Source organism: Bos indicus, chromosome 19 (genome assembly GCF_029378745.1).
Source record: "Bos indicus isolate NIAB-ARS_2022 breed Sahiwal x Tharparkar chromosome 19, NIAB-ARS_B.indTharparkar_mat_pri_1.0, whole genome shotgun sequence".
Taxonomy (NCBI): Eukaryota; Metazoa; Chordata; class Mammalia; order Artiodactyla; family Bovidae; genus Bos; species Bos indicus.
The window spans coordinates 51,338,814-51,354,197 of record NC_091778.1 but is presented as its reverse complement, the minus strand read 5'-3'; the positions used below and the strand labels follow the sequence as shown (position 1 = coordinate 51,354,197).

At 45.5% G+C, this 15,384-nt stretch overlaps 1 protein-coding gene across 1 annotated transcript in view; it reads left to right on the top strand.

The window, feature by feature from the left end:
* Window positions 1-15,384, top strand: part of FOXK2 (forkhead box K2) — a 52,984-nt gene that overhangs the window by 11,381 nt on the left and 26,219 nt on the right. The window contains exon 2 of the mRNA XM_019981158.2: window positions 14,605-14,799. Within this exon, the coding sequence (XP_019836717.2) occupies window positions 14,605-14,799 (195 nt within the window). The remainder of the gene's footprint in view (window positions 1-14,604; window positions 14,800-15,384) is intronic.

Sequence of the window (15,384 nt, the reverse complement as noted above, 5' to 3'; positions counted from 1 at the left end):
GTAATAGTCATGACATGGAGATTTAGTTGCCCCATGGCATGTGGGATCTTCTGGAACCAGGGATCAAGCTGTGTATCCTGCATTGGCAGGTGGATTCTTCACCACTGTACCACCAGGGAAGTCCCATACCCTGTTACTTTTGAAGGTCCTAGCTTCCCAGAATGGAGAAGGCAATGGCACCCCACTCCAGTACTCTTGCCTGGAAAATCCCATGGACGGAGGAGCCTGGTAGGCTGCAGTCCATGGGGTCGCTCAGAGTTGGACAGGACTGAGCGGCTTCACTTTCACTTTTCACTTTCATGCATTGGAGAAGGAAATGGCAACCCACTCCAGTGTTCTTGCCTGGAGAATCCTGGGGACGGCGGAGCCTGGTGGGCTGCCGTCTATGGGGTCGCACAGAGTCGAACACGACTGAAGTGACTTAGCAGCAGCAGCAGCAGCAGCCTCCCAGAAAAACTCTCCCCAGCTTTTGCCTTAGGCTGTGTATTGTGTATTTGGACTGTAATTTTTTCACCACAGGCTCTGATTCAAATTTCACTTTCAGTGTTTTCAAGCTTTTTCACCTTGAGTTCTGAGGTTGGCAAAACACAGAGAGGTGCCTGCATCACCCTTCAGGTAGCCCCCAGATGGGTTGGAACAGAAATATGCAATAAATTGGGAATAAGATAGGTTCTGCTCCCTAGAACCGGGGACATGGGGAACTGAGATCCCACATGCTGTGGAGCAAATAAGCCAAAGCACTGCAAAACTGAGCCCACACTATTAGCCCACATGCCACTGTCAGAGAGTCTGTACACTCCAAGGAATCAGGATTGCCGGGAGAAATACCAATAACCTCAGATATGCAGATGACACCACCTTTATGGCAGAAAGTGAAGAAGAACTTAAGAGCCTCTTGATGAAAGTGAGAAAGGAGAGTGAGTAGGTTGGCTTAAAGCTCAACATTCAGAAAACTAAGATCATGGCATCTGGTCCCATTACTTCATGGCAAATAGATGGGGAAACAATGGAAACAGTGACAGACTTTATTTTGGGGGGCTCTCAAATCACTGCAGATGGTGACTGCAGCCATGAAATTAAAAGACACTTACTCCTTGGAAGAAAGTTATGACCAACCTAGACAGAATATTAAAAAGCAAAGACATTACTTTGCCAAAAAAGGTCCGTCTAGTCAAGGCTATGGTTTTTCCAGTGGTCATGTATGGATGTGAGAGTTGGACTGTGAAGGAAGCTGGTGCTGAAGAGCGTTGATGCTTTTGAACTGTGGTGTTGGAGAAGACTCTTGAGAGTCCCTTGGACTGCGAGGAGATCCAACCAGTCCATCCTAAAGGAAATCAGTCCTGAATATTCATTGGAAGGACTGATGCTGAAGCTGAAACTCCAATACTTTGGCCACCTGATGCGAAGAGCTGACTCATTTGAAAAGACCCTGATGCTAGGAAAGATTGAAGGCGGGAAGAGAAGGGGACAACAGAGAATGAGATGGTTGGATGGCATCACCAACTCAAAGGACATGAGTTTGAGTAAGCTCTGGGAGTTGATGATGGACAGGGAGTCCTGGCGTGCTGCAGTCCATGGGGTTGCAAAGAGTCGGACATGACTGAGTGACTGAACTGAACTGAATACTCCAAGGAAAGATTCCCCATGATTTAAGATAGATCCCATGTGCCGCAACGAAGAACCGACATAGCCAAATAAATAGGTAAATATTACAGACTTGAGTCAGATGCTGGTAGGTCAGGTCTGAAGTCTGCAGTCCTACTGTTTCTCTCTGCTCAAGTGTCCTCCTTTCCTCCTGTGAGCTGATGTCCATCTAGGACCAGGGCTCACCCTCTCCGCAGCCTGCTCTGCTTTGCTGAACTCATTCAATTATTTATCTGTCCCCTCATTCCACTTGGACGTTTCTCAGATCTGTCCCTCACCCTTCCTGCTGCATAGCTCTTGCCTTAGGTATTTTCCACGTGGCCTTCTGGAGCACTTTCTTAGTTGGTCTCTAGTCTCGTCACTCTCCACAATTTGTTTGTATTTTTGTTTTTAGTATAATCTACAATATAGATCCTAAGTATAAAGCTTAGTGAGAACCCACAGTGTAACCTGCCCCGAGGTAAGAAACGCTGCACTGTCAACACCCAGGAGCCTGCCGTGTGTTCTTCACAGCCACAGAACCACTGTCCTGAGTTCTAAATTGTAGAGTGTTTGTTTTCTTTTGACTTCATGTACATGGGGTTATACAGAATGGAGTTCAGAAGGTGGTGTTGGCTTTTCACTGAATAAAATGTTTTTGAGATTAGCCCACATTTTTGTACTTAGCTGTGGATCATTCATCGTCATTGTTACGTTTAATAATGTGAATATATGCCAATTTGATATTCTGCCATAGGTGGACATTTAGGTAGCTTTATTTTAGGCCGTTATAATGGATAATGCTGCTATGAGTCTGAAGTTGGAAGACTTTTTAGTTGAACAGTTGGTTGAGACTCTGGTAGCTGTGTTTTGACGTGTACGTGTCTGTTGGGTGGGCGCCAGTGGCTCAGCATCGATGTATGTTCCGCTTTCGTAGGTACAACCACTTTGGAAAAGCGCTTTCTACATTTACACCTCTTTGACACTGGGTAAGATGGAGTTCAGGTGTCTTCACAGCTTCATCAGCATTGGTATTTTCTCTTTTTCATTTTAGGTTTTCAGTGGGTATGTTGTGGTATATTGTATTGTGGTTTTAATTTGCATTTCTCTGGTGATTGATGATGTTGATCTTTTCGTGTGCATATTGGCCATTCAGCAGAGTATTTTGAGAAGACTTTGCTATAGGTTGAGTGAATGCACACCTCCTGTGTGCTCACCTGATAAGAAGAGTAAATGCACATGCAGGTATTCACCATCGGCAGTACCTTGGTGTGGTAGAGGGTGACACTGTATTAGAACTGTGGATTCAGAGCACACACCTTATGGATTATGCCTTTGTTTTTCTACCCCTAAAATAAAAGGTGTCATTTTATAAAGTGCCCTTAAGAATGGAATGCCTTACTCCAGGGTTGAACAAATGTAAAAACTCTCCATTTAATACGGAGCTTGATCCAGTCATGTCTCTTATTGCTATGTAATTGGCAGTTTTATCAGTGATTTATAAAAGATAGGATGGAGGAAGTGGGTTAAGGAGGATGGGGGTCAACATTACAAACTTCTAGCTGTAAGATAGATAGGTCCTGGGGGTATAACGTGCAACATGGTACCTCTGTAGGTAATAATACTGTTCGTAAATTTGAAAGTTGCTAAGACAGTAAATCTTAAAAGTTCTCAACACATACACAAACTGTAACTATAATGAGTTGATGAATACTAACTTTTCTATGCGAATCTTTCTGCACTATATGCGTTTATCATTACATTGTACACCTTAAACCTAAACCATGTTATATCTCAATAGAGCAAAAAGAAAATCCCTCTGTTCTAGACATTGTATTCCTTTTGTTTGGAATCTCAGAGGTAAAACAAAAGCAATGTTTTCTTTAGTATATTAGTCTCTAGAATGTGTGTGTGTACTTACTCCAGAAAGAGATCAAGGTGAACTTTTAGAGTTTGGAAGAAGATATACTTCTGATTGTTTTTCTCATCCTGTTTGGTTGCTATTTTTGTGTTTTTTAGTGTGTAATATAGTAATATAATTTATACGTATGTGAATGTATTATTGCCATTTTAACTTTTTCTTTTAAAAAACATTTTTTGAGATATACTTTAATAGGATAAAAGAAAACTCTTTTAAGGGTACCTTTCAAAGAGTTTTGATGGGTGCTTATATCTGTGTAACGGAAACCCCAGTTCAAAGTAAGAGAAGGTTTCTGTCTCCCAGAATCTCTCTCCTGCCCTTTTGCCCCTCTTCTGAAACTGAAAGCCCTGCTTTTCATCACTGTAGACTATATCTTTCCTAGGATTTCTTAAGAAATTATGCAGTGTATACTCCTCAGTTTGGCTTTTTTTGATTAACATGTTTTTGAGATTCATCCATGTTGCTTTTGGGGCAGTTTTTTCCCTTTGTGATTGTTGATGTTTGAGAAGTATTGTTTTGTATGGACTTAACATCATTGGTTGATTCATTCACCTCTTGCTGGACACCTGGGTCTTTTCCAGGTTGGACTATTAGGCATGGTATGGCTGTGAACATTTGTGAAAGAGTCTGTGTGGACAGAGGGTCTCATTTCTCTTGGTCAAACACCTAAGGGGGAAGTGGCTTTACTAAGAAGCTGACAGACTTTGCCAAAGCAGTGCCACCATTTTATATTCCCACCAGCAGTGTGGGAGAGTTCTAGTTGCTCTATAACCTTGCCAGCCCTTGATTTTATCAGTTTTTTAATACTAGCCATTCTGTGGATGTGCAGGGGTATCATGGTCTTTGATTTGCATTACTAATGATGATTACTAATGATGTTGAACATCTCTTGATGTGCTTGTTACCCATTCCTGTATCTTCTGTAGTGAATTTCTCTTTGATCATTTTTAATGGGTTTGTGTTTTTATTTTAAGAATTCTTTATATATCCTAAATGCAAGTCAGCTGTAAATTGTGTGTATTGGGAATATTTCTCTGATTCTGTCCCTTGCCTTTTCATTTCTTGATTATATATTATTCATATTTTAATTCCTGCTTAATTTTTCACTTAGAAGCATGCAATCAAAAATATTTGGAGGCTGTTGCTCTTGTGCACTGGCAAAAGAAATTGCTGTGAACTGGGGAGAGGAAGGAGGGAGCGCAGGCCCTGAGCACGGCTCTGCTTATGAGTTTTGTCTTGGTGAGGTGTCTGTTGGAGAGCCCCTTTGGTTCCGTGTGAGTGTTATCTGGCAAGCTTGGGGTGATCTCAGAAGTCCTGCCTCCGGGGAGTAATCGCTGCTCTGAGCACCTGCCGCGTGCTTAGCGTGCCTGTGTGCTGCTGTCAGCGACATGGCCGGAGGCCCACTCCGAGCCTGGGTGTGGTGACTTGTGATCCAGGTGAGAGCAGGCTCATGGGATTATTTCTATACTGGTGGAAATCTTTGTTAGTCTAGAACATGTTTTGAATGACTGGAAATTAAAGTAGAATTTGTACTGTTTTTGTTTTTTTTTTTGTAAAACTGCTGGACGCACGAAGCATCACATTGGTTACACTGATATCTGATACTACCGTCACCCTCAGCCTGGCATCAGGGTTTTAAATGGATGTGCTCCTGAGCCAGCCTCCCCCAAACAGCAAATTGCCACTCAGAGTAGTAGATAAGGCAGTTCTTTCCAGTACCTTCATTAATGGAATCACAGTGCAACAAATGACCAACAGACAAAATTTTTCTCCAAGCCAAAGAAAAACTCAGAAGCAATTGTGAAGGTGCTTGTCACATGTATTGCTGGAAAACCCAACACCAGCCCTCTAAATTGGGTCAGGAATGCTTCTGGAATCAATCAATCATGCTTCCTGGTCTGTGGGTACAAAGGCAGATGTGCCTATGGAAATGTACCATTTCCTAGTATACTAGTACCTTAGGATACAAGTCCAGCTCCATACTATATGGGGTCCAGTGCAAAATGAAATTGTGGATTAAGAATGCTGCAGAAATCTATAAGGATGTATTGTTACAGCAGAGAGAATATAGCCAATATTTTATAATAACTGTAAATGGAACATATCTTTAAAAATTGTGAATCACTATGTCATTCACTTGAAACTTAAATAAAAAAGCTGCAAAAGCTTTTCATTTCTTCTGTAGTTTCTCTTAACCTGCCATGGTATTTTTGTTATTTGATACCAAGCTTTTTTAGGTGGAAGGGTACTCGTGGGGCAAGTGCAGACTCTCCCAGGCGCCCAAGGTGCCCCTGTCCAGGACTTGTCCTGCACAGTGGGTATGCACGGAGGGAAAGGGGTTGCAAGAGGCAAGACGTGTGTGAGCTGAGCTTCCAAGCCCACAGCTGTGGTCCATTGACCTGTTGGGACTCACTTACATAACTCAGACTCAGGTAATGGCTAAGGAGATTACAAGGTGCTGGCTACAAAATCCAGCCTTATGTGTGGGCCCTTCTGAGCACAGCTCCTCTTTGACTCACTCACTACCCACATGCCCACAGTGCCCCTGTCTACTCATGTGCTGTGTGGTTTCTAAGTCACCTCAAGGCTAAACATGGAGTGAGAGTTCTTCACTCAGAGATGAAACTCACAGGATAGGACCTGAACTCAGGTTGCAGGTGTCTTACAGAATCAAGCTTTTGAGGCTCTGGTTAGAAACTCATGCTAAACCCAACAAAACCTACAATAGTGTGAGCTCCTTTAATAAAAAATGCCGTTGTGTTTCGTGAATTGTCATAGAATGTTTTCGTGTTTGTCAGGGTTAATAGTAGGTGTTGCTTGAGGTTTACTGCTGAGGTCCAGCAAAGAAAAGCATGGACTGTTCAGGGTTTCAGGTTCAGTGTGGTCTTCATTGTCCTTACCCATCTTAAACTGCATCAAGCTCTTGACCTGTGACTTGCTCTCTTGGATGGGTGGACACTGGCCTCCCAAGGCTACTTCCTCTGAGGGAAGCCCTCTCATGAGCTGGTGAGCTGCCACTCTACACACCCTCTTCTGGGATGAAGGGAGCACCTGCTAGGCTCTGGGTGGCCCATTCAGACCCATGTGGTGGCAGCTCAGGGTGACCAGCGGGCAGGACTGACAGGTGGTGTGGACATGTTGCTCCTGGAGCCACAGAAAAGGCAACCTGGGGTGGGGGGTGGTTTATCAGTCACTGACAAATATGACTTTTAAGGGCCACAGTCTATTAAAGGTTGTAGTGAAAGTTTCGATCTTTCTGTTATAAATTAGAGGAAAGTAGTAGAAGAGAATGATGAAAATATATATATGGGTCCATTTAAAGTGCCTTTTTGTCTAAGCCTCCTTAGGGTTTGGAAAGAAGAGGAATTTTTCTTCCATTTTTGCAAAAGATAAAGAGGCATGGCTTGTCATAGAAGCTGAGTTGGGACTGGAGCACATCGGCAAAACTCCCATGATGGTGTTCCTCCTTCAAGGTGATGCTTGCTTGAGTCCTGAAGGCTGTTCCTAAAACCAGACTTGTGGGCTGAGTTTTTTAGGCTCCTTCTGTGGTGTGGCGAATGTATCCTCTTAACCACTGAGGACACCAAGTGTGTCTCTGTCTAGGTTCAGGAAGGGCTGGTTGGATGCCCGCTCTGGGATTGTGGGGAATGGGCACCTCAAACGCCGTGCGTCCACTTAGACATTGCACCCCGGGGCCTATTCCTCATCCGCCCCATCCATCTGCACCTCAGTAATTGGCACCAGCGTTCCCTCAGTCAGAAGCCAGACTGCGAAGCTCGTCCTCCTGCGGCCTCTCCCCTTTGTGCCCGCATGGGTGTGTCAGCAGGCCGTTTCCATTTCCAACTCCATCTCCCAAGCCAATCAGATTGATCTCCGCTCTCTGTCCTCACAGACCCTGCAGTGTAAACACCACACACCTCGGCTGCTTGGGAACCTCCTCACTCATTTCCTTATTCCCCCCACCCCCTGATCCACCCTTGGGTGTAATTGATCCTGTGGCCCTCCTCTTTGGCAGTCACTGCTGCCCACCCCAAGTCACTGATGGCCCCAGAGCTCTGTCCACCCTGTGTGACACGTTATTTTTATTATCACAGTCTTTCCTTTGCCAATCCTGAGATTAAAGGATTGGATTCTCTTCCTCTTCATAGTAGATTATCGTTGTCAGCTGTCATAGGTGAGTGACAGAGTAACTGGCCTCTTACTTCTTCCCTTGGAGAGCAGCTCAGTTGATGTCTCTGTAGCCAGTTGGATAGCTGAAAGGACTTGAAGTGATCTTTTCCAGATGTCTCTTGGGATTGCTAACACTAAGGAGTTGTTGCAAAAGTTGATGTTGTGTGAGGAGGGTTCTCGCTGGGGGCCCTCCTGCTCATTGCCTGCAGGCGTGGCCACAGGATTCATTTATTCTGTCTGTCTGGAAACCATCAGTGTCCTCAGTGGGGTCATTGCATCAGCCTGGACCCCAGAGTGAGGGAAAAGTGGCGCAGAGCAGCCGTGTTTATGGGGTGAGTGGACGGCAGAAGCTAGACCCAGCCCTTCGGTGTGAGCAGCAGAGAGCTGGGGCCGTTTGCTGGGCCTGTGCTGGGTGTCAGGACATTTAGTGTTATGCTCTGAGAACATGGCTGGGACATATTGTTCTGTGTGAATATTGATACATGTAGGATGGGACAGATACTCTTCCCAGGAGAGAAGAAATACAAACTATAGAATATGCTATTACCACAAACCACAGCTTCTTGGGTCACAGTCTGGAAGCCCAGTGACGGGACAGCATGTAGATTTAACAGACAGCAGCTGTGCTGGGTGACTGTGAGGGCACAGAAGTCAGGGTCCACTGTGTAGATGTGGCCGTGACTCTGTTCTGTGTACTGCAGAACTGGGGTTGTACTCCCCTGCTTAGTTCCAGGCTGACTGTCAGGGACACAGGCTCTGGAGGAGGGATGAGAACTGCAGTGAGGCGATGTTTCGTTACTGTCAGGTGTCCCCAAGATTATTCTCAGGATTTGATGGGATTCTGAACTGCACAGAAGACAGCTAATGACGAGGGTGTATCCCAGAACAGGGCTCTCAGACCACCGTGGAGAAGGTGCAGTCTGACAGAAGAACGGGTGGTTTCCAAGCTCTTGACGTCTGTGCTCACCTTGTCATGGGCCGTGTGCACAGCCTCGCCTGGCACGGGCCCAGTGACCCCTGGGGTGATCTGTCAGGCTTTGCATTGGATGTCGTGGAAGTTTCCAAATTTTTTATTTTTGTTTTTTTGTTTTTTTTGAAATTACACAGATTTATAGAAAAATTGCAAAAATAGAACAAATATTCTAATTTTTCCAGATTCCCCAAATATTAACATTGACCACATTTGCTTCACTGCTGTATTTTTTCCCTGAAAATTTTGAGAATAAGCTACATATATGATGCATTTTTACCTCTGAGATATTTCCATGTCTATTTACTAAAAAATTATCTTCCATAACTATCGCCCAGGTACTGACACCACTTAGCGTTGATACAACACTTGACTTAACTGGACTTAGCAGTTGTTTACTGATGCCCATTTTCTAGACTCAGGTCACCTATGCCTTGAGCTTTCCTCTCATTTGTGACTGTTCCTCAGCCTGTGTCTTCTGTGAATTTATGTTTTAGAAGAGGATGCGCCAGTTGTTTTGTAGAATACTTGTCTGATGTTTCCTCTTGGTGAGATCCAGATTTGTTATTTCGGCAGGAAATCCAGAGGTGAGGCTCTGTCTTCTCAGCACTGAGAACAGTGGCAGGGGCACTCTTCCTGCTTTGTGCCATGGCCATGGGGGTGGCATCTGTAGGCCTTCGCCCATTAAACTTCCTAAAATACTCTAAAAACCGAGGGATTCCAGAGTTATCCTCATGACGACTGTCTGAATTGCATTCAGACATGTTTTTTTGGAGTAGCTAGAAATGGAACCCTCTTGGAGGGAGAATTTTTCCCAACTTAGATTGTGTGTCTGTCTGAGTAGTTAATCTGTGCCACGACAAAGGATGACAGGAGGCTGGGGAACATGGTGACTGTTCCCCCGGGGCTTCCAGTCACTGTTAGCTCAGGGTGGAAGGCTGCTCTGCTCTGCTCCTTTCCCAGTGGCGCTGTGGGGCCAGACCACTGCTCCTGCCTGTCCTATCCTGATTGGTTAATTGTTTAAATTTGCTTTGCATAGAGATAACACTAAATTTGACTTTCCATTTGGTTGGAGATTCCAATATGGCTAATTTCTGCCTAGCTATATGATGTTAGTATTCAGTATTTGCAGCAAGGCCTGGCTTTGTACATAAAGAACAGATTTTCAGAATCCTTAGAGCTTCTTTGTGAATCAGGAAATTCAGATCTCTGGACCCGTGTGTCTCATTTGAAAGAGTTTCCACTCCAAGAAAGATCCCTGTCAACAAATACAGGAGACTAAGAGAGAGGTGGAGAGAAGGGTATTTGCAACTCTGAATCCATATTAACATTATTAATGTTTATTCAAGTAAAAGAAACTTAGTTTTTATCAGGGTCCTTGCCTAAGTTTGAAACTGTCCGCTGTTGTGTTGCTTCAGTTTTGATTTGTGACTCGAGGTGTGTGACTGCTCAGTATCTGGTCAGATTTTGCTCAGTGCCTGCTCAGTTTTTGCTTAGGGGTTGTGGTTCTGCTTTCTGCTGTCTGGCTTTTCTTATTGTTCATTTTACATTCTTTCCCTGAGACTTCCTGGTGGTCCAGTTGGTTAAAGATTCGCCTGCCTTCCCATGCAGGGGACCCAGGCTCCATCCCTGGTTGGGGAACAGAGGTGCCACATGCCCACAGGGCAGCTGAGCCCAAGCGCCACAGCTTCGGAGCCCACACAGACTTTATTACAAATCTTTTAGGATCAATTAAAGTGTTTTTATGGAGAAGGCAGTGGCACCCCATTCCAGTACTCTTGCCTGGAAATCCCATGGATAGAGGAGCCTGGTAGGCTGCAGTCCATGGGGTCGCTAAGAGTTGGGCACGACTGAGCGACTTCATTTTCACTTTTCACTTTCATGCACTGGAGAAGGAAATGGCAACCCACTCCAGTGTTCTTGTTTGGAGAATCCCAGGGACGGGGGAGCCTGGTGGACTGCCATCTATGGGGTCGCACAGAGTCGGACACAACTGAAGCGACTTAGCAGCAGCAGCAGCAGTTTTAGGCATTGTGATGGTACAAAGCAGCATGAGCCACGGACAGCGTGCTCCTAATTTTCCAAATCAGTATAGTGTCTTACAGGCTCTTAAACTCTTAGATGACCTGAGGTGCTTCATGGGAACAAGGACCAGTGTGCCCAGACGTAAACAACCTCTGGTGGTGGTATGGGGCAGATAGAGTGCTGATACTCACCTTGTTTTGTCTCTTGTTTTAATGTGTTGCTGCTCTTTTTCCTTTTGTGACACAGTTAATTAAAATTATCCCATTGTTTTTTATTTCTGACTTAGAAAAGTCAAGCAGTGGCTTTTTGCATCCCCTAAAGGGAAACAAGAATGTCTTTACTAACTGAACCCCAAAGAGAACTCAAAAAACATTTTGAAGTACTTGGCTTTGAATGTAACAAACATAGAAAAATCAGTTACAGTTATAACCTGGGTACCCATAGTAATCACAATCCTGGTAAAGAAATAGGCCTTTGTTAACTCAAAATGGACTGTGAACCTCCTGACGTTATCAACATTTTATCAATCTCTGTATCCATCTACAGATAGCTTTTTAAAAAGAATTTTTAAGAAATTCTCTTTATTGAAGTATACTGCATGTACAGAAAAGTGTGTGCTTCATACGTGTATAGTATATCTCAGTGAATTTTCACTAATAGGAACTCACTCATGTAATCAGAACCCACATTAAAAAACAGAAAGTTACCAGACTACCTGGGTAACTTTTAATTGTGATTCATGGCTTATACACATATGAGAAGTAGTTCACGTTTCAGTTCAGTTCAGTCGCTCAGTCGTGTCCGACTCTTTGCAACCCCATGAATCGCAGCACGCCAGGCCTCCCTGTCCATCACCAACTCCCGGAGTTCACTCAGACTCACGTCCATCGAGTTGGTGATGCCATCCAGCCATCTCATCCTCTGTCGTCTCCTTCTCCTCCTGCCCCCAGTCCCTCCCAGCATCAGAGTCTTTTCCAATGAGTCAACTCTTCGCATGAGGTGGCCAAAGTACTGGAGTTTCAGCTTTAGCATCATTCCTTCCAAAGAACACCCAGGACCGATCTCCTTTGGAATGGACTGGTTGGATCTCCTTGCAGTCCAAGGGACTCTCAGGAGTCTTCTCCAACAGCACAGGTCAAAAGCATCAATTCTTCAGCACTCAGCTTTCTTCACAGTCCAACTCTCACATCCATACATGACCACTGGAAAAACCATAGCCTTGACTAGATGGACCTTTGTTGGCAAAGTAATGTCTCTGCTTTTGAATATGCTATCTAGGTTGGACATAACTTTCCTTCCAAGGAGTAAGCGTCTTTTAATTTCATGGCTGCAATCACCATCTGCAGTGATTTGGGAGCCCAAAAAAATAAAGTCTAACACTGTTTCCACTGTTTCCCCATCTATTTCCCATGAAGTTATGGGACCAGATGCCATGATCTTAGTTTTCTGAATGTTGAGCTTTAAGCCAACTTTTTCACTCTCCTCTTTCACTTTCATCAAGAGGCTTTTCAGTTCCTCTTCACTTTCTGCCATAAGGGTGGTGTCATCTGCATATCTGAGGTTATTGATATTTCTCCCGGCAATCTTGATTCCAGCTTGTGTTTCTTCCCGTCCAGCGTTTCTCATGATGTACTCTACATAGAAGTTAAATAAGCAGGGTGACAATATACAGCCTTGACGTACTCCTTTTCCTATTTGGAGCCAGTTTGTTGTTCCATGTCCAGTTCTAACTGTTGCTTCCTGACCTGCATATAGGTTTCTCAAGAGGCAGGTCAGGTGATCCGGTATTCCCATCACTTTCAGAATTTCCCACAGTTTATTGTGATCCACACAGTCAAAGGCTTTGGCATAGTCAATAAAGCAGAAATAGATGTTATAAACAACAATACCATTTTCACCTGTCAGGGGTTGGGGTTGGGCAGCGTCCACTGATGGCTAGGACACTCCCACATGCTGTTCGTCAGAGGTTGTCGGCAGGTGGCCTGATGGTACTTGGTGTCGCTTTAGATGCCCTGTGTGTCCTTGGAGCCTGAGGTTTACAGATGATGCCCATGCTGAGGAGATCATTGTTGTCTGTAATTGGGGACTTTGGGAATAGGATACAAAGGAAGGAAGTCCTCCGTGTGATGGTGCTTGCCCTGAAGGCAGCACTCAGTCCATCTGTGCAGCGGACCCCATGGGTGGTGACACTGAGGGAACGCACACGCCGAGGACCAGCGTGAAGTGTGTGGTCCCATCTTATGAAAAGCAGAAATGAACCCCTGGGGACATGGAGGTGCCCAGTCCCGTTCTCACATTCCTGTGCTGGAATTACACACAGGGCTGTGTTGCTTCCACGGCGTGTGGAGGACAGGCGGGTGCATGTGCTGCTCCACTGGTCCGGGCTGGGCCTCTGAGTTCCTGGGTGACAGTGAAACAAGCAGCACAGTGGATGGTGAATGTCCAACTGTAGGAAAAGCAAGTACTGACATCTTACCGTAAGGCTGAAGGTAGTTTGGTTTTTTGGTAAACATTTGAATGTGAGAAGTATCTGACTTAATCCTCATGGCGCTCGCGGAGGGAGATGCTGTCATCTGTTCTGTGGATGAGGAAACAAGCATAGCCAGGTAACTGCTCTGCGGGATCGGAAGCCCTTGTGCTGGTGAAAATGCTTGTTCTAACAGCGGGCCTTCTTGGTGAGCAGGGACCATCGCCTGAGGGTGGGGCTCAGGAGCTGCATAGGGGAGGAGAGGGAGGACGCTGCCTCACTCTCATCACTGTTACGTGTGTTGTATTACAAGTTAAGGCCAATGAGAGTCTTAATGCCCTTCTTTTCTAGGCCTGGAGTTGATTATTCGAATCTCATGTTAGCATCAAAGAAGCAGTTGTGGGCTTACCATTTGTTCATTTACTCATGTGATTTGCTTATTTTAATTACATTTCTAATGTATAAAATGGGGCACTTTTTCACTAATTCAACAAGTGTGTACTGAGGCCCTTCTCTGCTTTTGTCAAGGTCTCTTCTGGTCTCTGAATTATAGCAGGGAGCCCTGCAGGCAAAGACTTTGTTCCAATGGAGCTTGTATCCTACTGGGTGGCAACAAGCAGAAATGGGGTAACATAGAGTCATGTGGCCAGAGTGAAATGAACAAGGCAGCAAGGGGAGGGTGCAGGGCGATCAGGAGACCCTTGGATAGGTGACTGAGGGGTCGAAGGGGGTCCCTGGGTAGTGAACGAGGGGAAGAGCAGACGAGGTTGCGATGTGGGGTGGGGTCCCTGGAGCACCTGTGGGACCTCATGTGAGGAGGACCTCGAGAGAGAAAGGGCTGTGCCTAAGTGCAGGAGAATCAGAGGCTGGCTTTTTTCTGTCTTTGAACACCACATGCAGATCTTGGCTGCAGACAGACCAGGGTGGGAACCTAAGAGAAGGGCTGGGCAGGAGATGCCCTCGGAGGTCGGCAGCAGGTGAAAGATGGACCTGGGGCTCCTCCTTCTCATGATGGGGCCATCCATGCCCTGTGGGTGAGCAGCATTCCTGCCTGGCCTTCCCCACTCCGTGCCTAGGGCTTGTCTCCCGATCCTGAGCCTGTCTCATACCCTGCCTGGTGCAGATTAAGTGGTATTTGAGTCTTTTTTGAATCTGCTCTACCATTTTTTCCCCTGTTGGGCTGGTCTAAGTGAGGTTTTTGCTTACTAGTGTTTTTAAGTCATGAGACGATGTCTCCTTGTGGCGTCAACGCATTAAGCAACTTGTAACACTTGAGGTGAGGTTGAAATGGGCTTCTCGCTGACTCTTGAACACAAGTCAAGGCTCCAGTATGTTTGGGGACACGTGGGCTCTGTCCCCTGCTGTGGGTTGGGCATCTTGCCCCGCCGCTTGGCAGACAGGTGCTGACAGTTGGCTTTTCTTTTTTAGGTGCACGTTCAGGTTCCCGAGCACAAACATCAAGATCACGTTCACTGCCCTGTCCAGCGAGAAGAGGGAGAAACAGGAGGCGCCCGAGTCCCCGGTGAAGCCTGTGCAGGCTCACATCTCACCGCTGACCATCAACATTCCAGACACCATGGCCCACCTCATCAGCCCCCTCCCCTCCCCCACAGGAACCATCAGGTATACAGCAGCTTCCATAGGGGATGGGGGGCCCCGTAGCATCAGGGTGTGTGTGTGGGCATAACACTGTCCAAGTTTCAGTCCTTGCCTCTGGCTCTGGGATATTCAGAAGCTGTAGTGCATCACAGTAGTGGACAGCAGTGCATAGTGACCATGCCTTTGTTCCCAGGCGCTGACCTGCATGGAGAGAGAGATGTTGAGGGCACTTAAAACATCGTTCAGTTTCTGAACACTACTTACTCTCGGTTTCTTGCGTGTGAAACACAGTTCCCAAATGTTCCTGCTTTTCACTTGTGGATTCTTTGATTTGAGTGTAAGTTTAGGGATAGGTGATTTGTGGTATTAGTCTAAAAGTGTGAGTCATGTTTTCAATTGCATTTTGGTTTGATACCAAGAGTATCTTGGTTTGCTACAACTTAATGTAAATTCTGAACACTTATAGTTTGGTTTTCTGAGTTTGACCTCAGTAAGGTGATAAACTTGTGTTTGTCCTAATGTTCCAAGAGTGTCGGGAAGTAGAGAATGGTGCCTTCTGGGCCTACTCTTCACCACGGAATCCAGTGCAAGATGGTTACATTGTGCTGA